General features: G+C 43.4%; 1 protein-coding gene across 3 annotated transcripts in view; it reads left to right on the forward strand.

Moving 5' to 3' along the window:
• The window catches only part of LOC126252018 (7-methylguanosine phosphate-specific 5'-nucleotidase), a 102,887-nt gene that overhangs the window by 13,600 nt on the left and 64,651 nt on the right, over positions 1-24,636 (forward strand). For all 3 annotated transcript variants that reach the window (XM_049952804.1, XM_049952802.1, XM_049952803.1), the window contains exons 3-5: positions 3,019-3,117; positions 16,068-16,137; positions 17,555-17,777. In XM_049952804.1, coding sequence (XP_049808761.1) covers positions 3,019-3,117; positions 16,068-16,137; positions 17,555-17,777 — 392 coding nt within the window. The remainder of the gene's footprint in view (positions 1-3,018; positions 3,118-16,067; positions 16,138-17,554; positions 17,778-24,636) is intronic.

Raw genomic sequence — 24,636 nt, forward strand, 5'->3', positions numbered from 1 at the left:
TACGGTAGTCATTGCATTGTTCTCTTCACAGTCAGATGTTTTTCATTCAGCATCTCTCTATCTACAGCTCTGCACTTTTGTGTTACCGCTATTATGCAGTAAGCTCAGTTTCTTGACAGTGGTTGTATACCATGGAAGTTCCTCCCATTATAAACTGATCTACTGGGTGGATAACTATCCAGTGCATGGTCAACTATTCCTGTAAATTTAGTTCTTCTACATGCTGCTGCCTTGTGCTGAAAGTTTCAAGTTCCTCATTGAGATATGGCACTGATTTTTTTCTCACATTTACTGAACATATATATGACTTTCTGCATGGTTTAATTGTCGTTTGTACTTTGGTAATCATTGTTATCACAGCTGCACAATGCTCACTGATATCAGTTTAGGGTTTGGGAGGACTTCTTAATACCTGCTGTTATCTATTTGTTTTTGCGAGACATTGGTACTGATATGGCTGCTTTTGTGAATGTCTTTTCAAAGTTCAGTTTAAATAATGTTGAGAATTTAGAGAATTTCAAATTTACGTTGGTTTCTATGTACATTTCATCTCGACTCTGGTTTGGCAGTTCTTTCTAAAAGTCTTATATTTTGATTTTTTATAAATGTCTTTTGTAAGCTTGTGCAGTTCCGGGAACTTTTTCATACGTGATGTTATTATTATTATTTTGCAGAAATGTGTGCAAAATGTACGCTCAATAAATACAGTTACTGTTATGACAAAATACTCATTTTCTTCGCCAGTTTGTAGCCAAACTGGCACCTTTCTTTCTTTCATTTTACCATGTTCTATAGATACCATTAAGAAAAAGAAACTTCAGGGATGTGAAATGAGTCAAGGAATACGTTAACAACAGACAAACAAATCATAGAAACTTAGTCTGTGTACTATATACAGTACATCATTACACTGCTTAATCCTATTCAAGCCTACGCCAGCTAAATTTAAAGTAGCCAGCTGTTTGGAAGAAAGCAGATGTTGATCTTCTATTGGTGGTTTAATGTTCACTTGATGATACTAATATTTTTCAAAGAAAATATTTGCCATAGATTACTACTTGTCATGCATCTTTACAATGGACACTGTTGTTTGCCATGTAAGTAACAGAACTTACAAACCCTTTAAACTGAATACACAGTTGATTTGTGGAAAGAGTGGCTCATGAAGAATATTTTTAATTTTCTTTCGAATTTTTTGAGATTTACAATGTCTTGCTTTATATTAGATGGTAGCTTGTTGACTTACTTTGTGCCAGAGTACATAACATAATTCTGAATCCTAGACAAGGAAGCCAAGACTGAAATTGTGATTGTATATGTCACAGTTTGCTAGCATTAATTTTTACTATCAGAAAAAAAAAAAAAAAAAAAAAAAAAAAAAAAAAAAAAAGAAGACCTTTTAATGTACTGGAAAGTGAGTGCAAGAATTCAGATCACCTGAAAAGGCTTCTGTAAGATATGTGATCATCTGTTTATTGACCAGTAATAATACTGCATATAAAGTATCACATTGGTGCTTAAGCTCACATCGTTTCTCCATAAGTTTAATAAACACAACAGATATGCATAACAGGAGACTTGAGTCGTCAATAATATATTCTCCTCCACCATTTGCAGCAGCCTGCCATTGCTGGGATAACTTCTTGGTTCCACAACTGTAGAAATCGTGTGGTTTTGAGGCAAAGAACTTGTCGAGCCATGTGCGTTTTAATCCGTAAAGAAAGTTTCTTGAAGGTTATTCAATAGAGAGTGGAAAAGGTGAAAATCTGAGGGTGCAAGATCAGCTGAATAAGGTGGTGTGGAATGACTTCCTATCCCAACTCCTGCATAGCGTTTTTTCTGTCTAGCAGAATGCAGACAGGCATTATAGTGGAGTAAGATCACTTCATGCAGTTGTACTGGTTGTGGTTCTAGGATTGTGTCTGCAAGAAATCTCAGTTGTTGACAGTAAATGTCAGCAGCGGTGGTCACACCTCAGCCAAGCAATTCATAGTATACCACACTGTCACTGTTTCACCAGATATCAAACATTATCTTTTGTGGAAGCTCACAGGTCTTTGTATGGGGAATTGCTGCTTTGTTTAGGCTCAACCATTCCTCTCTCTTCCTTATGTTAGCATAAAAACACCATTTCTTGGCACCAGTAATGATACACAATAGGAATGGTCGGTGTTGCTCGTGAGCCTTGATGACGAGCAAACAGAGATGCACACTTGCTACCCACTGTTTTCTGTGATTTTGGCTTAGAGCATGCAGCACCCTTAGATCCAATTTTTTAATCTTCCCCATTGCAAGCAAATTCCACAGGTGGACTGATCACAGTTCATCACATTTGCCAGTTCTCTAGTTCACTAATGCAGATCATTGTGGATTTAGCATTTAAACTGTTTTCATAGGTCTTTTTGAAAGTCATTAATGTCAAAAAGATACTCCTCAAAACGAGAAAACTATTTTTTGCTGTGCTCTATCTAATGGCATTATCCCCATACACAAGCCAAATTCTTCTGGTTGCCTCCATTCCTGTCACTCCTCTATTGAACTCAGACAGAAGGATATGTCAGAAATGTCTGATTCCTCCACTTAACACTCCATTCACTGTATCCAAATGACAAAATGACAATATGTGAACTGAAATAGCAACAGTGAACTACAAATAAAAAATGACAGTTGATAAACAAACCCATAGCAACCTTAATACCAATATGCAAAACTAAAATGCTACAAACTTATGGACCAGCCTATCACTGCCCAACAATAATTCTGTACGAGAATGTGGAGACAGGGATGAAAATAAGCACGCACACATGTAAATGTAACAAGATACACTTTTAATAGCAAATCATGTTGATCTTAACATCTTGATAAGTTTATCTATGTATTGACTCTATTTTAACTTATTATCCAGTTGCACACAAGGAATTGTGCACTGTGTATAATCCAGCTTTCATTTACATGCAGCAGATAATTTTATTTTGGTTTACTTACATGGAAAATAGATGATACATTTATATTTTGCAGGTAAAGGCCTTATTAAGTAGAGCTGTTCACATTAAGGACAAAAATCATGTCGAGGAGATGGTCAACAGGATTATCAGTGATGGGAAGGATAAATTGCAGGTATGTATGTGCAGCTTATAACTGCCTATTTAATATGTATGTGTTTGTTGTGTGTTGTTTTTGTCAGCTATGTCAGTTTTGTACAAATCTCTTCCAGGACACAGATACTTTAATAGATATGTTTCAATCATTAATTTCCCCCCTTTTAAGATGTCTACCCTATTTTTGTACATCCATGTGATCCATTCACTTTATGCCATCTGTATTTTTCAATATATTTCTGATAGATATCAGTCTGTTCTATTTTGATATAAAGATATAGTGGGTTTGTCAGGGAACTGTTAGTGTTCAATATTTATAATCCGTATGAACCCATTAAACAGTCAAATGTATGAATTACTAGTAATTTACAGTAGGTGGTGTCTTTAGTGTTAAGGAATAAGCACTTTAAAACATCCCCTGCTATGGCAATCCTGTCTGGTTGGTTTTTGGGTGCTATCATTATAGTGTTCGAGATAGAGCAAGAGGTATATCAATCTGTTATTGTTGTGGTCTGCAGTCTGAAGACTGGTGTATTGAATCTCTCCACTCTATTATATCCTGTGCAAACTTCTTTCTCTCCAAATAATTACTGCAACCTACATCCTTCTGAATCTATGTAGGCTACTGTATTAATCTATTGGTCTTCCTCCCCCTCTCACTCTCCTCCAGTACAAAATTGGTGATCCCGTGAGGCCTCAGAATGTGTCCTATCCCCTCTTTTAGTTAAGTTGTGCCACATATTTCTTGTCTCCCCAATTCTATTCAGTACCTCATAATTGATTACATGATCTGCCCACCTAATCTTCAGCATTTTGCTGAAGCACCACATTTCAAAAGCATCTGTTTTCTTCTAGTCTAAACTGTTTATTGTCCTTTGTCCTATCAGCCGATCGCTTCTTTTAGTTAAGTTGTGCAACAAATTTCTTGTCTCCCCAGTTCTATTCAGTACCTCCTCATTGCTTACGTGATCTATCCATCTAATCTTCAGCATTCATCTGTAGCACCACATTTCAAAAGCATCTGTTTTCTTCTTGTCTAAACTGTTAATTGTCCATGTTTCACTTACATATGTGGCTGCACTCCACACAAATACTTCGAGAAAAGACTTCCTAACACTTAAATCAGTATTTAATGTTAGCAAATTTATCTTCTCCAGAAACGCTTTCCTTGCCATTTCCAGTCTACATTTTATATCCTATGTCGACCATCATCAATTATTTTGCTGTCCAAATAGCAAAACCTATCCACTACTTTGAATGTCACCTTTTCTAGTCTAATTCCTTCAGCATCACCTGATGTAATTCAACTACATTCCATTAGTCTTGTTGTGCTTTTGTTGATTTTCATTTCATAAACTCCTTCAAATACATTTCCATTCTGTTCAGTTGCTCTTCAAAGTCTTTTACTGTCTGTGACAGAATGACAGTGTCATCAGCAAACTTCAAGACTTTTAATTCTTCTCCCTGAACTTTAATTCCTACTCCAAATTTTTCTTTAGTATCCTTTACTGCTTGCTCCATGTACAAATTGAATAACATTGGGAATAGGCTGCGACCCTCTCCCACACTCTTCTCAACAACTCCTTCCCTCTCATGCACAGACTCTTATAACTGCCTTCCAGTTTCTATACAAATTGTAAATAGCCATTCGTTCCATGTATTTTACCCCTGTTACATTCCGAATTTCACAGAGAGTTTCCTAGTCAATAATGTCAAAAACTTTCTATAAATCAACAAATGCTATAAATGTAGGTTTGCCTCACATGTTCCTACATTTCTCCGAAATGGAAACAGGTCTTCCCTCGAGGTCAGCTTTCACCAGTTTTTCCATTCTTCTTCTCTAAAGAATTTATGTCAGGATTTTGCAACCACGACTTATTAAAATGATAGTTTGGTAATTTTCACACCTGTCAGCAGCTGCTATCTTTGGTATTGGAATTATAATATTCTTCTTGAAGTCTGAGGGTATGTTGCCTGTCTCATACATTTTGCACACCAAATGGAAGAGTTTTGTCATGGCTGGCTCTCCCAAGGCAATCAATAGTTCTCATGGAAAGTCGTCTTCTCCATGGGGCTTGCTTCAACTAACGTCTTTCAGTGCCCTGTCGAATTTTCTCACAGTATTATATCTCCCATCTCATTTTTATCTCCGTCCTCTTCCATTTCTGTAATATTACCTTCCATGTATAGACCTCTATATACTCCGTCCACATTTCAGCTTCCTCTTCTTTGCTTAGGACTGGTTTTCCATATGAGCTATTGATATTCTAGAGCTGCTTCCCTTTCTCCAAAGTCCTCTTTAAATATTCCTATTGGCAGTATCTGTTTTACCCCTGGTGAAATATGCTTCTAAGTCCTAACATTTGTCCTTTATTCATTCCTGCTTAGCCATTTTGCACTTCGTGTTAGCCTAATTTTTTAGACATTTGTATTCCCTTTTACCTGCTTCATTTGCTGTATTTTTATATTTTCTCCTTTCACCAGTTAAATTCAGCATCTCCTGTCTTATCGAAGGATTTATACTAAGCTTTGTCTCTCTAGCTGTTTGATCATCTGCCGCCTTCACTGTTTCATCTCTTAAATCTACCCAATCATCTTTTACTGTATTCCTTCCCCTTGTTCTATTGCCTAATGCTCCCTCTGAACCTCTCAACAACTTCTGCTTCTTTCGACCTATTCACATCCCATCTCCTGAGCATGTATCTGTTGTTAACTGTTGAAAATTGCCATGAAGGGTGAAGTGTGCCTCTAATTGTGAAGCTCCACTCTTTGGCTTCAGTTAAGTGTACAGTGCAAATGATAAACACCCTTCACAAATAAAATCATTAAACCTTTAAAAAAGAAGCATCGACAAATGACACCTGCACATTTCGGGGAAAAAAATACACAGAAGGAGAGGCAATGAAGAAAAAATTTAATATTAACATAAATAAAACACACACACACACACACACACACACACACACACACACACACACACACACACAGAGAGAGAGAGAGAGAGAGAGAGAGAGAGAGAGAGAGAGAGAGAAGGGGTAGTAGAGTTTTATGCAATGTACAGTTTACAGTTGTGCTGCAAACATCAGCAATACCAAATTAATATAAGATAATGAGTAAGTTTAAGCCATCTGAAATCTTAAGTACCATGCTACTTCAATACTGAAAACAGTACAAACTCATAAATTGATTACATACATTATGACGGGGGAGTGAACATGAATAGCAAAAGGTGCATTATTGTCAGGATCCCTGTAGAAAATGACAGGTTTTGTAATGGCTCATTTGCCAGGGTTGGTCAAAGAAACTGTAATAGACAGGATTTAGCATAAGGGGGCTTTGATTTTCCTGTTGGAGTTATCTTTTTCGTCATGGTCACTAACTACATCAACTGTGATAGTCACATTGGCACAGAAAATAATTTTATTTTGCATCATAGGTTACGCAGTTTATGGTGCCCAACATCATGATTACTGTCCTCAGTACTTAAAAATCTTAAACCATAGGACAGTAGAAAAGTCATGAAAATATTTAAAAACTTTGGAATTTTAGATATTGGAAATGGCCATAAATAATTTAGATCTTAAAATTTTGTTAAAATTAAGTTTCTTTAAGAGAATAATTAAAAAGGTTAACTTATGAACAAATACCTGCTTGAGGCTTAATAACTACAAGAAATTCAGGACAGCAGTGGGCAGCTATGCAGAAAATGTATACTGATTTGGTTAACCATTCAATGGAAAAAGCTCTTCAGTGGCAAACTGCCATTTGTGAATTAAACTGCTTAATGGTACAGGTGTTTAAACTCTCAGCACAATGTGCTCTAATGACTCTAAAATCTGATTCAGACTGCACAACAGTTTTACAACTTAAGAAACCACAAAGTTTTCTGTGCTGCAAAGGCATTCCAATGAATTTGCCCAGTATGTGGAAGTCACATAATTCTTAAGAGTATGATAACCAAAGATTGAAACAGATTTGTTTCCAAAATGGTGTAAGAGAATGTATTTTAACTGCTCTTATTAGGCTCAGTCAAACTGGAATACGAACACTAAGAAAGTTCGCTCAACAGCTTGGCCTTGATTCATGTTCGAATGTTAGTTACGAAATACCAGTCATTCTGAAGCTACCATTGCATATGCCTTGTGTTGCATTCACCCAAACTGCCAACTTCTACCAGAATGCAAATACCAGCAGAATCAATTACATTTTAAATTTGTAGTGTTTCTTACAATGCAATAGCACAAGCTGTAGTAATGAAAAATAGCCAGGTTGATTACTACATGCACATTCCTGGTACAGGCAGGTAAGGGCATTCCACTGACTAGAGCTGCGTGATGCATCCCAGTAACCATACAGGTGACTTGGTGTATAATCCTGGGCAGCCAGCTGTCTAAAACCCACTCCCACAGCCATTTCACAACAACTAGCCCCAGCTTGCTGCACTAGCACTCAGTTTTGCAACTTACTTCCTGGTGACTGGCCAAGTCGTAACTCCACGATTGCCGCTCTCCAGTCCGAACGCTGTCCTCTTACACTCCCTTCTGCTCTCCACACATGCCCTCTAGTCCACCCGGCTTGGCTGACAGTCAAAGCCCTGCTCCCCCAGGGAAGGACTTGGAAACAACTACAGTTAGATGCCACCTTTCAGCTGGGAGACATGTACCCTCAGTATCTTGCCTGTAACGAGGTGGCAGACCAAGAGGCTGACTGGATTCAGTACTTTTACTCACCTCACAAAAGGTCACACAAAGCAATGTGATAACTTGCACAAAATGGCAACATCCTGTGCTCATACGACAGACTTAGAGATATAGACTTGGTCACTGACCTTTACCTTAAATAGGCGCTGACTCTTATAATAATGCTGCATCTGTCTCTGTTGTGCAAGAACAATATTGCTCCTGGCTCATTGCCATTCTTTTTGGATAATTTCAGGGGTGATTTTGTATGGAAGGATATTGTTTATGGACCACAAATTGACCCAGGGAGAATTGAGGGGGGCAGCTGAAAACCATTGATGGGGGTGTTACCCTGACGACTTCATGATGGACTGAGTTAAATGCTAGATTCATCCAGGGTATGGAATATCCCATTTGTTCTGAGTGCGTGCATGGAACATTATCAGTGTAAGATTTGAGGTTATAGTTGACCCTCTCCACAAATGAGGGCTGGGAGTAGCATTGAATCGTCATGCAATCTTTTACTGCATTTTTCAAAATACAACTTCTTGAAGTCTTTGTATAAAAATGCCAGAGCATTATCACTAACCAAAGTTCTGGGAGGGCCAAAGATGGAAAAGATTTTAGACAAATGATGGATGGTTAACGCCACAGTAATTCCATGACTCAGACTGAGACACAAAAACCTGGAAAATATGTCTATAACAAAGAAAATATAGCAGTTCCTGTTGCGGGTCTGCAGTAATGGCCCAATGTAATCAATGAATGACTTTTCCATGGGATTATGCTCACATGTTGACTGAAGAAGCCCTTTCCAAGAGTTAAGATCTGCTTTAGCAGCCTTAAGCTCCCCCACTAATTTCCAGATACCCTTGCGTAAGGTAGGCCAAGTCAAGTGGTCTTTGATCTTCGTGGTTGTTTTATGGACACTAAGAACCACCTGACCAATGAATGGTGAAAATATTGAAAAATTGCTGGCACTGATTCCTCAGGTAAACAAACTTCTTTTCACTCCTGGCCATACAGCATATGGAGCCTTTACTTAAACTATATCCTGACATCTGCTTTCTGGCAAACTGCTCCTGACAATGTTTTATAGTATGTCTGGTCTTTTAGTTACATTGTAGTAAATCTAATGTACAGGTGTAGTCTCGTGTGGCCCAGTGAGTGGCTGCTGACAGAAGCCAGTCTTACTTTCCATCACAGAAGACAGACAACTCAGAGCACCTACCAGTGTCATTTGCTACTTTAGGCAAGTTCTGTGGCTTCGGAAAATGACATCAATAAGTAAAATTCACATTTCTTCAATCATGAAGTGGTTCCAGTGAACAGTTGCAAACTGCTCCCAGGGGCTCAGCATTCATTTGCTGAGTACGGGCTTGGCGACCCCGGAGTCCTGAGCTGGGGACTGGTCAGCACCGCCAGTCTCCTGTCACCATAACCCCCGGACATGCTTCAGCGACCACCGTATGGTGCGGCGGTGGAATGTTGTGTGCTGCGGGGAATGGTAATCTTGGCTTGACCACCTGGATTGCGAGGAAGGCCAACCTCTATAAAAACCCCTCAATCTTACGGTGTGCTCCACGCCTATAAGATGCGTGGCTGTTGGGGTGGAACAGTCGCAAGCGGGCAACCTCTGGGGCACCTGCCGCACCCCAGTTGTATAAGGCTTACTCAGGCACGCTGGGCTGTGTCTGAGAGGACCTTTAGTTCCCTAGCTGCTCGTGGGATCGCAATGGACCCTTCGCTCTTCGACCTCTACATTTCCCCCTACCAGTGGATTGGGTGGGCCACTGGTTGGAAAACACACCCCATCGAAAAAGCGACTTCGTGCTGCGAGTCCTCCAACGCCTGGTGTTGCTAGAGATTTATCAGACTGTCGTAACAGAGCACATGCTGATAATCAAAATGTGTTTGATTATTAAACGGAAGGAGGGTAGCTTTGAGAGGGTTTCTCCCTTTTACATCCACAATGGTCTTGAGGGAATTGCAGGAACACTGAAATCTGTGAAGCGACTGCGCAATGTGACTCTGTTAGTTGAGACTTCTAGTTCCCGTCAAGTCGCTTCTCTTCAGAAAGCGACCTGTCTCGGAGAGTACGCTATCGAGACCGAGCTCCATTCCACTCTGAACTATAGTAAGGGTGTTGTGACATGTAGGGACTTGGTGGATATCCCCACAGATGAGTTAAAATCTGAGTGGGCTGATGAAGGTATTGTTGACGTGCAGCATATTATGAAACGAGTCGATGGGGACCTAGTCAAATCAGACTCGTTTATTCTCACGTTCAGTTGCCCGAGACTCCCAGAGCATGTTAAAGCGGGGTTCTTACGTTTGCCAGTACAGCCATACTTCCCCAACCCAATGCGCTGTTTTAAATGTCAGCGCTTTGGGCATACTACGTTGGGGTGCAATGGGATAGCTGCTTGTGGTAAATGTGGTCAGCTTGCCCATGAAGGAGCCGATTGTTCATCACCTGTGAAGTGCGTGAATTGCTCTGGGAGTCATCCTGTCTGGAGTCAGGTCTGCCCCATCTATCTCGAAGAACGGAAGATACAGGAGATTAAAACATCTAAGCGCATCCTCTATGGTGAGGCCAAGAAACTCTTTAAGGCCATGCAACCTCCTGTGTTTACAACATCTTTTGCTTTTGCTCTGAAAAAAACCGGTACAAATGGCCACTGTTGCTACGCAAATGGAGGTTGCTAGTGTTAGCACTAATACCTGCTTTTGCCAGTGCACTTGTGCTGCTGCGGTTGTTTTGCAACCTGCGGTTCTCCCCGCTACGTCGGACAAGGCCGTGGTTGCTGACATTGGGGTACTTCCTGCCTCTCCCCATATGGCGCCTTCTGCCCAGGTGAGTAAAGCTCCCACTGTTGACAAGGCTCTGCTCTGCAAAGATGCCGAAGGTTTTGCCACCTGAGGAGACTAGTCAGGGTCGGTCCAATGACGAGGCCATCGTACTGTCTGACATCTCCCGTGGGTCGTCATCGGAGTTGATGAACATTGATGTCGACCGGGGGCGATCTCCTCGTCCCAGGAATAAATCTCCGGCCAGTACGGGCTCTCCTCCTAAGCACAGAGGCAGGGTGAAAGTTCAGCCACCCTGATCGCTGGCTCCCATATTACAGTGGAACCTGAATGGGTTCAGGACGCATATGGCCGAATTACAACTCCTTGTACGAGAGTGCCCTTTGTGCTTATGTCTCCAAGAGACACATTTTCGGGCCACTGATGCTGCTCCTTTATGGGGCTATACCGTATATCGAAAAGATGATCTGACGGGGGAAAGGGCAAAGGGCAAAGGGTGGTGTTGCGGTTTTTGTCCTTGACATACACCCCTCATCTGAGCTCCCTCTCGTTACAGACTTGCAAGCAGTAGCAGTTGACCTTCTTGTGGGTCGGAGGCTCACAGTCTGTTCAGTTTACTTACCACCTCAGGATGCGATAGACTCTGAGGCTCTCACAGACCTTATTAGCCAACTCCCCCGCCCATTTCTTCTTCTGGGGGACTTCAATGCTCGTAATGTCTTATGGGGCTCTTCGACTACTTGCCCCAGGAGTCGCATTCTGGAAAGCCTCGTGATGTCTGAAGAACTGTGCATCCTCAACTCTCGTGCTCCCACTCATTTCTGTACTGCTTCTGGGTCGTCATCAGCTATTGACCTTTCCTTTTGCCCTCCAGCACTCACGGATTCTGCTCTGTGGGAGGTTGCTGCTGACCTCCATTCTAGTGACCACTTCCCCCTTTGGATTCGCCTGCTGGATGAGGCTGTGGCATTACCAGTGCCGCCCCGGTGGCACCTCTGCAGAGCTGACTGGACACTTTTCAGCCAACTGGCTGTTTTGGAACACCGTGCCAGCGTCCACGAATGGGTAGACCATGTTACAGCCGTGATCTCCCGTGCTGCTGAATTGTCAATCCCACGGTCATCCGGTCATCCCAAGAGGCGTCCTGTCCCTTGGTGGACCACTGAGTGCCGCTCAGCCATCCGAGCCCGCCGTGCAGCTCTGCGCCGCTTCAAGTGCTGTCCCTCAGCTGACAATCTTGCGCCCTTTCTGGTGGCAAGGGCCAAAGCGCGGCGAGTGATTAAAGAGAGCAAACGATGGTCATGGCAATCGTTCTTGAACTCCATCTCCCGCTCCACTAGTTCTCCAAAAGTATGGGAAGCCATCAGGAGGATTTCCGGGAAACTCAGCCAGCTACCTGTCACAGCATTGCTGCATCAGGGATGTCTCCTCACGGCGCCGAGAGACATTTCCCAGACACTGGCCATGCATTTTACGGAATCTACCGCCACTATTCACTGTGATCCAGATTTCTGCCGCTACCGCACTGCCATCGAGAGGGGTCACTTGGACTTCCGGTCTCCAAATTCTGAACCCTACAACTGCCCCTTCACAATGTGGGAACTGGATTCGGCGCTGTCTGTGGCTCATGATACTGCGCCTGGTCATGATCAAATCCGGTACAGCATGCTGCAGCACTTGTTGCTGCCTTCCAAGGAAGTTCTCCTGAATTGTTTTAATATGATATGGTTATCCGGCACGTACCCTGACTTGTGGAGGGAGGCGATTTTGATTCTCCTCCTCAAACCGGGGAAGGACTGAATGCATCCCAGTAGTTATCGAAGTATTGCTTTGACGAGCTGCGTCGGGAAGAAGTTGGAACGCATGGTCAACCGTCGCCTGGTTTGGCTGCTCGAGACCAGGCAGCTCCTTAGCCCCTCTCAGTGTGGCTTTCGAAGATGTCGTTCAACTATAGACAACTTGACTCTGCTTGAGGCGGCCATCCAGCAGGCCTTCCTACGTAACCAGCATTGTCTAGGTGTATTCTTTGACATTAATAAGGCGTATGACACTACTTGGCGCCACCTTATCCTCAATCAACTCCATGAGTGGGGCTTACGTGGCCGTCTCCCCATCTTCATTCGGTCCTTTCTTTCCCACCGCCTCTTTCGATATCGGGTTGGTAATGTGCTATCTGATTTATACGTGCAGGAGAATGGTGTTCCTCAGGGAAGCGTTTTAAGTGTCACCCTCTTTGCCGTCGCCACTAACAGTATCGCGTCCACTATCCGGAGTCCTGCCCAATGCTCCTTGTTTGTGGACGATTTTGCTGTTTTCTGTTCTTCCTCCAGTCTTGTCACTGCTAGTCGGCAGTTGCAGCTTACAATAAAGCGCTTAGAGGCATGGACTGCGAAGACGGGTTTTACCTTTTCTGCAGACAAATGTGTGTGTGTGTTCATTTTAATCGTTCTTGACGTCTTTTTACCTCCCCTGAATTGCGTCTGAGGGACACCGTTCTTCCTTTTAGAGACAATGTGTGGTTCCTGGGCCTCACATTTGATTCCAAGTTGTCATGGTTGCCTCACCTTAAAGACCTCAAGCTGCGGGCCCTGAAGGCACGGAATATTTTGAAGTGTCTGAGCCATCGGTCCTGGGGAGCAGATCGGGCGCGTCTGCTGCAGTTTTATAGGGCTTTCGTCCGATCACGTCTTGACTATGGTTGCACCGTGTATGGGTCAGCAAGGCCTTCGTATCTGAAGATTCTTGACGCAGTACACCATGAGGGTATCAGGCTGGCCACTGGTGCCTTCCATACCAGTCCCATCCCCAGCCTGTGTGCTGAGGCAGGGGAACCGCCGCTCGCCATCCGGCGGAAACTCCTCATGGTGCGACGGGTGTGTCAATTCTTTGCCTGTCCTATCTCCCCTGCGTACCCTACCGTTGCCCGACCGCCTATGGAACGTCTCTTTTCCAGTCGTCCCAGGGCAACGAGACCATTTGGGATTCGTGCCAAGCATTTGCTTGAGTCCTTTGGTGTAGAGCGTGTGGCCCCCCAGCGACAAGGTTTTACTCGTCTGCCTCCCTGGTTGCTCCAGAGGCCCAGCGTCCTTTTAGACTTGTCAGAGTACCGGAGGAGCTGCACTCCTGCGTTTGTTTTTATCTCCTTATTTTCTGATATTTTACACCAGTATCTGGACCATGTACCAGTATTTACGAATGGCTCTAAACAGGGGGGCTCTGTTGGTTGTGCTGTTGTTTTCCCTGATCGAGTCGTCAAGTTACGGCTTCCTGCGGCGTTTACCATCTTTGATGCCGAATTGTTTGCGATCTTGCGGGCATTGGAGCAGATGAGATGTGTTCCCTGTCTTAAGTTCTTCATCTGTTCTGACTCCCTGAGAGCCCTTGAGACCATGAAACACTTGTATCCAGCAGATACGGTCGTCCAGAACATCCATGATGCCCTACTCCACCTGCAACGGCAGGGGAAGGAGGTTTGTTTCTGCTGGGTGCCGGGGCACGTGGGTATTAGGGGAAACGAACTGGCGGATGTGGCTGCCAAAGATGCGTGTTCCCTCCCTCACGTTGTTGACTGTGCCGTCCCCCTCAATGCTGTTACCTCCCTCCTGCGTTTTCGTGTTATGCATCAATGGGAAGAGGAGTGGCTGGCAGTCAGTGAAAATAAGCTGCGTCTGGTCAAGGCCACCACACGGCCATGGCGTACGTCTTACCAGTCTTGCAGGTGGGATGAGGTTCTCCTCACTCGCCTCCGCATCGGGCACAGTCCCTTAACGCATGGTTTTTTACTCCGGCGGAGGACCCCCCAATCTGCAGTGCTTGTGGCGTCCAGATTACTGACTGCCACATTTTACTTGACTGTCTTTTATTCTCTGACCAGAGGGCGGTGGTTTCTTTGCCACCGGATTTGCCCTCTATTTTGCAAGATGACGCAACGACTGTGGTTAAGGTCTTACGGTTTTGTGTCCTGTCCAATTTGTTGCCTCGGATTTTAGGGAGAGGGTTTTAATGTGCTGCTGGGTGACTGGCTCACCCAGGTTTTAGGTAAGAGGTCCGCCAGTCACGATTACCTCCTTGTTTCCCCTTCGGTTTCTGTTCTCTTTTCCTTGTGTTTCCTTTCCTTTTTTAGTGTGTTTCTTCTCCTCTTGTTTTGCTTCTGTCTGTGAGGATGTGGAACTGCGTCAGGTCTGTGTCTTTTAGCCGTTCTCCTTGTTTGCTGTCCGTCTTAGTCCCTTCACTGCATCTGTTCCTGTTTTTATGCGTTTGGGCACTGATGACCACGCTGTTTAGCCCCCGTAAACCTCACACACACACACACACACACACACACACACACACACAACAGTTGCAAACTCTGTCCTGTCTGATAAGTTTATTTTGGCTGTGCAGCTTCTTTGGATTTTACTGTCATATACTATGTTTTGCTACTGGCGCATTCAGGTTGCAGCATTGTACAGCACAAGTCATTTCAGTGCTTTTATCTGGGGAGCCTTTCCCCATAAGAGTGGCATCATCCTAAAACAGTGTGACAAGGAAATCATCTAGCTATCATTACTTGATGGGGAAGTCAGAACTGACAATGAATTGAAGCAATTCTGAAGTTGTTCTTGCTGGCTGACTTAAAGGTAATGCAGGATTCTGATTTATAAAACTTCACTTGGTGAGATGTAACATTCTGTGGCTTTAGCATACACTATTATTAATGTGAGAAGTTCTGTAGCTTTCCATCCAGTTTTCCATGCAGTTGCTTGAAATTTTTTTCCTTATTTCAGGAATGCTCTGATGCATGTAACCTAGGTTTGTAAAGAAAATTGAAGGCAGTTCATTGTACGGGAGATGAGTCTGTCTCTTTCTCATTTGTTGTGCTGCTTGCAACACATAGTCAAGGGAAACAAGATAACAAAGCTTCTCATAAAATAGTGTTGGCATACTTTCAAAACAATATTGGTTCATTTAACTGCCAGTTCTGAGATATTGGTAGTTAACAGAAACTGAAAGAAACGTAACTCCAATTATAATTCTAGCTTAAAGCTGGTGACAAGACAATTGAGTTAATTGTTGTGATGGCATCATTGTATTTAAAATGAGTATCTGACACCAAAGTTTCATCTTTTTGTGGTGGGAAATATAGTGGCAAAGTCATAATGGCAGAGAATATAAGGTAATGAAGTTCATAATGAATCCATCTTATAATCAAAGCAAAGTGAAGAAAAGAATGGATGAATTTGAATTTTATTGTTTGCATACATACAATACAGTGGTACTAATACCCTCTGCCATGTCCCTTACATTGGCTTGCAGAGTATGTACCTAGGTATTGCTGTAAAGGCAAATTTTCCAAGATAGTACTTGATTAATTGTTACGAAGCAAAAAATAAAAAGTTGAAAAATGCTTAAGCCTCTGCACACACATTGTGCAATAGGTTGTTGTAATTGTAGGAGGCACTTGGCAAGTATAGTAAGTGAGCTGTGAATATTGTTTCAGATAATACTTGATTTTGACCAAACACTGACAAAACAACATGTCAATGGAAATCGATGTCTCACAAGTTTTGGTAAGTATAAATCTTAATTTGGAATATATATGCTTTCTTACCCATTTACCCTGTAAATGAATACTAAAGATTCCATGATTTCAATGAGCTTGTTATGGGCATTTATATGTATAAATGCCTGTGATTTCCATAGCAATGTGAAAAAATGTTTATTTACTTTCTGTTTCCAAGGAGTTATTAAACTAATGGCATTTGCAAATATCATAAATAACATAATTGCAATAATTATACTCTAAGCATAACCTGCATAAAACAATTGGATTTATCAGGCATGTTTATTACATTGCCGTTCATGTTTTGCTGCTGCTGCTGCTTATTCAAACTGTTTGCCAACATAAACAGTGTTGTATAATACATTGGTATTATATAAAACAGCAACATACTTGATTTTAGTGAGTTTGGCATCTTGTTGGACTTACCAGTCACATTCAGTTTTATTGAGAGTGCAGTAGTACATTTTGTCCTGGTGTTGCGATCATATAAATCAAAAACTATCAGTACTTTTCCTGAGCTGGATATTTATACGTATTTAAGAAATAAGTTACAGGACTATAATGCTCACATATTTAACTGGATTATATTTAATTTTAATAATGTTTCGTCAATGACATAATTGATTTATCAATTACTGGACATGTTTCAGAATAAACCTATTATCAACAGTCAAGCAATAAAATCAGCAAACAGTCAAGCATAAAAATCTGCAGCGTTAGCAGTATTTACTTTATATTTTCACATCTGGCTGTTGATAATGGGTTTGTCCTGAATCAGTTCCAAATACTGCTAACTAAATTATTGGTGTAGCTATATGGTGTTTGTGAAGGCAATGTCATTCAAGAAATATTAGTTTTATGTGAGGCAAGGTGTTCATACAACATTTAATATATTCTCTCTTCCTGTTACCCATCAGGCCTCAACCTCTGCTAATTTCAAGTTGCCGCCGCTCGTACCTCACCTGTCATCCAACATCATCTTTGCCTCTGTACTTCCACCTCGACTGACATCTCTGCCCTCTTTGCATTTACATATGTCTTCCTGTGTCTGTATATGTGCGGATGGATATGTGTGTGTGTGCAAGTGTATACCTGTCCTTTTTTCCCCTTAAGGTAGGTCTTTACGCTCCCAGGATTGGAATGACTCCTTACCCTCTCCCTTAAAACCCACATCCTTTCGTCTTTCCCTCTCCTTCCCTCTTTCCTGATAAAGCAACCTTGGGTTGCGAAAGCTTGAAATTTGTGTGTGTGTTTGTGTGTTTTTTATTGTCTCTATCGACATACCAATGCTTTCGTTTGGTAAGTTACAGCATCTTTGTTTTTAGATATATTTAATATGAAGTCAGTTTGTTAGGGAAGTACTTTTCTCTTTTGGACCTTCTTGAGAATAAATAAAATGTTAATATATGTTCATCATTTGTCAGGTATCTTTGGAGAGTGCAAGCAGTTGCCTAGTAGTTATAAAGCAGATTCCAGTGCTCTTTACAGATATTATCGAGCACTGGAGATTGATCCAAAGTTGACCAGAGAACAGAAAATGGAATACATGTTGGAATGGTATATCAAAGCTCAGGATCTCCTGAGAGGTTATGACTTTGACTGTCAAGAGATTCATGAAGTTGTTGCACAGACTAGAGTTCCTCTCAGGTAATTTCTCAGAAATTTATATATGTATTACAGGTAATTAATAACAGATCAAAATAAAATGTTCAATTATAGAATAAATTGTCAGTCCTTTTCATAAACTTCCACTTCTGAACTGCAGCCCTCTCAAATATATATGTACTAGCTTAGAATGCTGCACAGAAATTATAGAACAGCTTTCTCAGTTTTGTGAATTGCTTTTCAAGTCCTTATTTTTGTTGCTTCCCCTCTGTGATGCTTTCCTTTATCTGATCAGCCTGCTTCTTACCCATAGATATTATTGCCTCCAAGTTGTCACACACCTTTCCTCTCTCTCCTCTTGTGTTATCATGAGAAATTATACACGAACAATCACTCATGCTGCAGACACGGGTGGGTGCCTTTTTTCATTTTTGTTTATTATTCCCGTCCTGGAATTAAACAATGGAAAATCCAGGATGGAATGTAACAATATTAGAGAAGGAAAGTTGGTACTCATCATATAGCGGAGATGCTGAGTCGTGATAGTCACAACAAAAAGATTCACACAATCATAGCTTTCGGCCATTAAGGCCTTTTTCAGCAATAGACACATATACATACATGTGCGTGCACACACACACACACACACACACACACACACACACACACACACACACACACACTAAGTAAACGCAACTTGCACACACGTCTGCTGTCTCAGACAACTGAAACGTGTGGTTTCAGTTGTCTGAGACTGCAGACGTGTGTGCAAGTTGCGTGCGTGCGTGCGTGTGTGTGTGTGTGTGTGTGTGTGTGTGTGTGTCTATTGCTGAAAAAGACCTTAAAGGCCGAAAGCTATAATTGTGTGAATCTTTTTGTTGTGCCTGTCGCGACTCAGCATCTCCGCTTCCTGGAATTAATGTTATATTTTGCAACTTGGCTCTCTTCAGTGCCTGCATATGGCCATTTCCTACCTTGATGTCTTTCTTCTCTTACCAAAATCCCATTCATTCCTTATTAAATCCATATTTTTCTCGTCTGCTGCATACCTACTGCAGCAACGCGGTTCTTTTTTGGGTTTAAACCAGAACCTACTTGTGAACTATTCGCAGCTGTTGTCCAGTAGGGAAGCCGAGCAGAAACCTACCGTACTGCAACTCGCACCAGGCTGCATACAACATAACTATTCTAAGATTCAGGAAGAGATCTTAATTAATACTGGCAAAACTTCGGTATTTCCTGAAGTTAAGCATTACACATTCACTGCCAAGCCCGTGCTAATCCTATCACAACCATTCAGAAACCCTTTCATTCACGTTAGCAAGTTTATGGTAACGTACTACCCGAAATCTGAACAGCTACTAAGCACGGATTTTTTTAAAATGAAAATACTCGCTATACTATTAAATTTATCAGTGTGTAATACACTCAAGTTTCTAGTCACCGATCTGCTCAATATGTCACATGGAATTACTGTCTTTTTTTCATACAGAAAATTACTTAAAAGATCCGTTCTGCATTGCCCTCCAGGAAACCTGGTTCCCGGCAGTGCCGACCCCTGCCCTCCACTGTGCTATAGGGGATATTACAAGAACCATAGCGACTATAATAGTATCAGGTGGAGTTTGTGTCTCTGTCCTGAACTCAGTATGCAGTGAACCTGTGCCTCTTCAAACCGCTCTTGAAGCTGTGACTGTCAGTATAAGGACGATGCAGGAATTAACTGTCTGCAACGTATATCTTCTTCCAGATGGTGCAGTACCCCTGAATGCATTGGCTGCACTGATTCATCAACTCTCTAAACCATTTCTCTTTAGGGAGATTTTAACGCCCATAACCCCTTGTGGGGTGGCACTGTGCTTACTGGCCGAAGAAGAGATATCGAAACTTTCCTGTCTCAACTCGACCTCTGCCTCTTAAATACTGGGCCCCCCACATATTTCAGTGTGGCTCATGGCACTTACTCGGCCATTGATTTATCCCTCTGCAGCCCAAGATTTCTCCCATCTGTCCACTGGAGAGGCCACAATGGTTTGTGTGGTAGTGACCACTTTCCCATCTTCCTGTCACTCCCCCAGCGCTATTCCCTTGAGCGTCTACCACGATGGGCTTTAAACAAGGCAGACTGGGATGCTTTTACCTCTGCTGTCACCATCGAATCTCCCCCACATGGTACCATCGATGTGGTAGTTGAGCAGGTCACTAGAACGATCGTTCCGATGGCGAAAACACAATCACTTGTTCTTTAGGGTGCCTCCGGCAAAAGTCTACAGTGACATAAGTGGCACCCTTCCCTAGAGACCTAATAGCTTTTAAAGGGCTCTGTACTGGTGTTCGCCAGCTTATAAAAAGACACAAACAGGAGTGTTGGGAGAGGTACGTCTCGACCATTGGGTGCCATACGTCACCTTTCCAAGTCTGGACAAAGATCAGACGTGTTTGTGGGTACCAGACCTCGACAGGTGTTACTGGCATTAAAATCAATGGTGTGTCATCTACCGATGCAAACGCAATTGCCGAGCACTATGCTCGAGCCTCTGCCTCAGAGAATTATCCCCCAGCATTTTGCACCCTCAAACAGTGGATGGAAAGGAAAGCCCTCTTGTTCACTGAACATCACAGTGAACCCTATAATGCTCCATTTACAGAGTGGGAGCTCTTCAGCATCCTTGCACATTGCCCCGACACAGCTCCTGGGCCAGATCGGATCCACAGTCAGATGATCAAACAACTCTCATCCGACTACAAGCGACATCTCCTTGTCATCTTCAACTGGATCTGATGCGATGGTGTCTTTCCATTAAAATGGAGGGAGACCACCATCATTCCAGTGCTCAAACCCAGTAAAAAACTACTTGGTGTGGATAGCTATCAACCCATCAGCCTCACCAACGTTCTTTGTAATCTGTTAGAACGTGTGGTAAGTTGGCAGTTATGTTGGGTCCTGGAGTCACGTAGCCTACTGGCTCCATGCCAGGGTGGTTTCCGCCAGGGTTGCTCTACCATTGATAATTTAGTTTCCCTCGAGTCTACCATCTGAATAGCCTTTTCCAGATGCTAACACCTGGTTGCTGTCTTTTTTGATTTACGAAAAGCTTACGACACGACCTGGTGACATCATATCCTTGCCGCATTATATGAGTAGGGTCTCCGGGGCCCGCTCCCAGTTTTTATCCAAAATTTCCTATCGCTCCGTACTTTCCATGTCCAAGTTGGTGCCTCCCATAGTTCCCCCCATAGCCAGCAGAATGGGGTCCCGCAGGGAGTGTATCTCTATTTTTAGTGGCCATTAACAGTCTAGCAAGCTGTCGGTCTCACCTTCTCTGTATGCAGACAACTTCTGCATTTCATACTGTTCCTCCAGTACTGGTGCTGCCTATCGGCGCCTACAGGGAACCATCCACAAGGCGCAGTCATGGGCTCTAGAGCCCACGGCCTCCAGTACAGCCACGAAGTCGTGTGTCATGCACTTCTGTCAGTGCTGTACCGTTATCTGGGACCAGAACTTTATCTTAATGATAATCCACTCATGGTAGTGGAGACATATCGATTCTTAGGACTGGTTTCCGACGTCCGATTAACGTGGCTTCCTCATCTTCGTCAGCTGAAGCAGAAGTGCTGGCAGCACCTCAGTGCCCTCCGCTGCCTGAGCAACACCAACTGGGGTGCAGATTGCTCTACGCTGCTGCAGCTCTACAGAGCCCTTATTCAATCCCGCCACGACTATGGGAGTTTGGTTTATGGTTCAGCGGTGCCCTCAGCATTGCATTTACTAGACCCAGTGCACCACTGTGGCGTTCAACTGGCAACAGGAGCTTTTTAGGACAAGTCTGGTGACCAGTGTACTGGTGGAGGCCGGAGTCCCTCCATTGAAGGTTAGGCGTGCACAACTGCTCGCCAGTTACGTTGCACACATAGTTATCCTGAGCATTCGAATTACCGTCTCCTTTTCCCATCCATGGCATCCCGTATCGGAGGCCCAGGTCGGGGCTTACGATTGCGGTTTGCGTCCGATTTCTTCTGTCTGAAGTGGAGTCCTTGCCTTTACCACCTATACTTGAAGTTCATGGTGTATACCTAGGCTGAAGCTTTGCCTAGACCTTTCACATGGTCCTAAGGACTCATTTGAACCTGCGGCTCTCTGCTGTCACTTCCTCTCGATTCTTGACAGGTACTGGGACACACGGAGTGGTTTACACTGGCGGCTCGATGGCTGATGGTCACGTTGGCTTCGCATATATTCATGGAGGACATATTGAACAACACCACTTTGCCAGATGGCTGCAGTGTTTTCACTGCAGAGCTGGCTGCCATTTCTCGTGCTCTTGAGCACATGCGCTCATGCCGTGGCAAGTCATTTCTCCTCTGTACTGACTCCTTGAGCAGCCTACGAGCTATCGATCAGTGCTACCCCTGCCATCCTTTGGTAGCGACCGTCCAGGAGTCCATCTATGCCCTGGAATGGTCCAGTCATTCCATTGTGTTTGTGTGGACCCCAGGCCATGTCGGAATCCCAGGAAATGTATTTGCCGACATGGTGGCCAAACAGGCTACATAGAAATCTCTTCTGGATATTGGCATCCCTGTAACTGACCTGCGATCATTATTACGCCACAAGGTTTTTCAGCTTTGGGAGATGGAATGGCATAATCTCGGTACATACAAGAAACTGTGTGCTCTTAAGGAGACTACGAATGTGTGGAAGACCTCCATGCGGGCCTCTCACAGGGTCTCTGTGGTTCTCTGCCGGCTCTGCATTGGCCATAGGTGGCTAACACAAGATTGCCTCCTCTGTTGTGAGGACCCATCTCTGTGTCACTGTGGCTCACATATGACTTGTCTTTTTGGGGTGGACATTTTAATATGTTGCAGAGTGGCTGGCTCATTTATCATTGTGATCAGCCAGCTCAGACCATCTGCTCTATGGTTTTAATACCTTCTTGTACTTTTCCTTGTGGTGTATGTTTCCCCCATTTTTTGTGCATTCCATTCATTTTCTTTCTGTAATTTGGTTCCTTTATATCCCCGCCCCCCTCCCCCTCTGTCAGGGATATTGCCGCAGCTTTCTCTCTTCCAACTACAAATTCTCTCACCGTCGAAAGAAGAAGAACAAGAAGAAGAAGAAGAAGAAGCGTGAGTCTTGGGATGGAGCCACACTTGACATCAGAGGGGGTGTTGCACCTTCCCCCTGTCAGGGTCCAAACTTACACATTCTATCTCTCCATCTGTACTGGTGACGGACTCTGACTTTGCCCAGCGACCGATTCTGGCTCATTCAACATTCATCTGGTCTCATTTACTACTCTCCTTCAGTGGAAATGTAGTTATTACTGTCAGCTTCTGGAACTGTAGTCTCTTCTTTCTGTCCGTTCTGCAGCTTGTGTTATATTGCAGGAATCTCATTTCGTGGATATTCATTTGGCCAATTCTTTGTGGTTTCCAAACCGTCTGGTCTGCCCTTTGTGAGCCTCTGGTGGTGCCTGCATGTGGGTCCACATGGACATTTTTAGTACCTGGGTTCCTCTTCATACTGTGCTGGAAGTGGTGACTGTTCAGATTAATTTTTTTCTATCTCCCCCCCCCCCCCCCCAGACAGATCTCCTAATGATGCTTCCTGCTCTTCTTGCCCTCCTTTGACACCTTCCTTCCCCCTTCGAGATTTTAATGCCCATAACCCTCTGTGGGGTGGTACTGCAATCACTAACCAGGGCAGGTTTGTTGAAGACCTGTTGGTAGAGCTTGACCTCTGCCTCCTCAACACTGGAGCCCCCAGACGTCTTATTGTGGAACACACCACTTTTTCGGCCATTGATCTTTCTGTACATAGCCCCGGATTCCTCCTCTCCATTCAATGGGGAGTTCAAGACAATTTGTGTGACAGCGATCATTTTCTGATCATCATACCTTTTCTTCAGCATCACTCGCCTGGACACACTTCCAGATGGGCCTTCACTAATGTGGATTGGGATGCCTTTCCACGGTTGCCATCCCAACCACTTCACCACACAACGGGATTGATGAGACCATACAGTGTCTGACAGACACCTTTGGCCGATTCCTTCTTCCTTGACTACTCTCCGACAGAAGACTGTCCCTTGGTTGACCCCCGAAATTGCTGCAGCTGTTAAAGACCATTGTTCTGCCCTCCAATACTACATATGGAATCTGTCTCTTGACAACCTCCTGGCATTTAAACTGCTTTGTGCCCCGGCTCATTATCTTCTTAAACGCCAGAAAAATATATGTTATATAGCACCACATGCTCCCTCTTCGCAGGTATGGGCCAAGATCAGGCTTATTTCTGGCCACCGTTCTTCTACAGGTGTCTTGGGAATTTCCCAGAAAGGTGTTGACCTCACCAGCCCAGACTCTATTGATGAGCATTTTGTCCAGGCCTAGCATTAGTCCACTGTCCACCCATGTTTGGTCTTCACACACAACAGCTGAAACAACTGCCTTTCTCTTGTGTTCCCCATTGCCTAGAGTCTTGTAATGCTCCATGTAGCAAGTGGAAATTCACCAGCGTCCTTGTTGTCTGCTCTGACCAAGTACACAACCAAATGCGCTTCAACACGTATCACTGCCTAGGCAGTGTCATTTACTTGACCTTTTTAACCATCTCAGGAGTAAGGGAAATTTCCTTCCCAGTGTGAGAAAGTGTATTATTCCAGTTTTGAAATCAGGTAAATTGCCTCTTCGGATGGGCAGCTATTGTCCGATCAGTTTAGTGAAAGTCCTGTGCAAGTTACTTGGACGTATGTGGTTTCAAAGGCTGTATTGGATCCTTGAGTCTCAGGACCTTTTGGCTTTGACAGAGTGTAGTTTTTGCCGAGGTTGCTCTATTGCAGGTAATTTACTCCACCCTGGAGTCTGCCATCTGAACAGATTTTGCCTGATATCA

This window comes from Schistocerca nitens, chromosome 4 (assembly GCF_023898315.1).
Source record: "Schistocerca nitens isolate TAMUIC-IGC-003100 chromosome 4, iqSchNite1.1, whole genome shotgun sequence".
NCBI lineage: Eukaryota > Metazoa > Arthropoda > Insecta > Orthoptera > Acrididae > Schistocerca > Schistocerca nitens.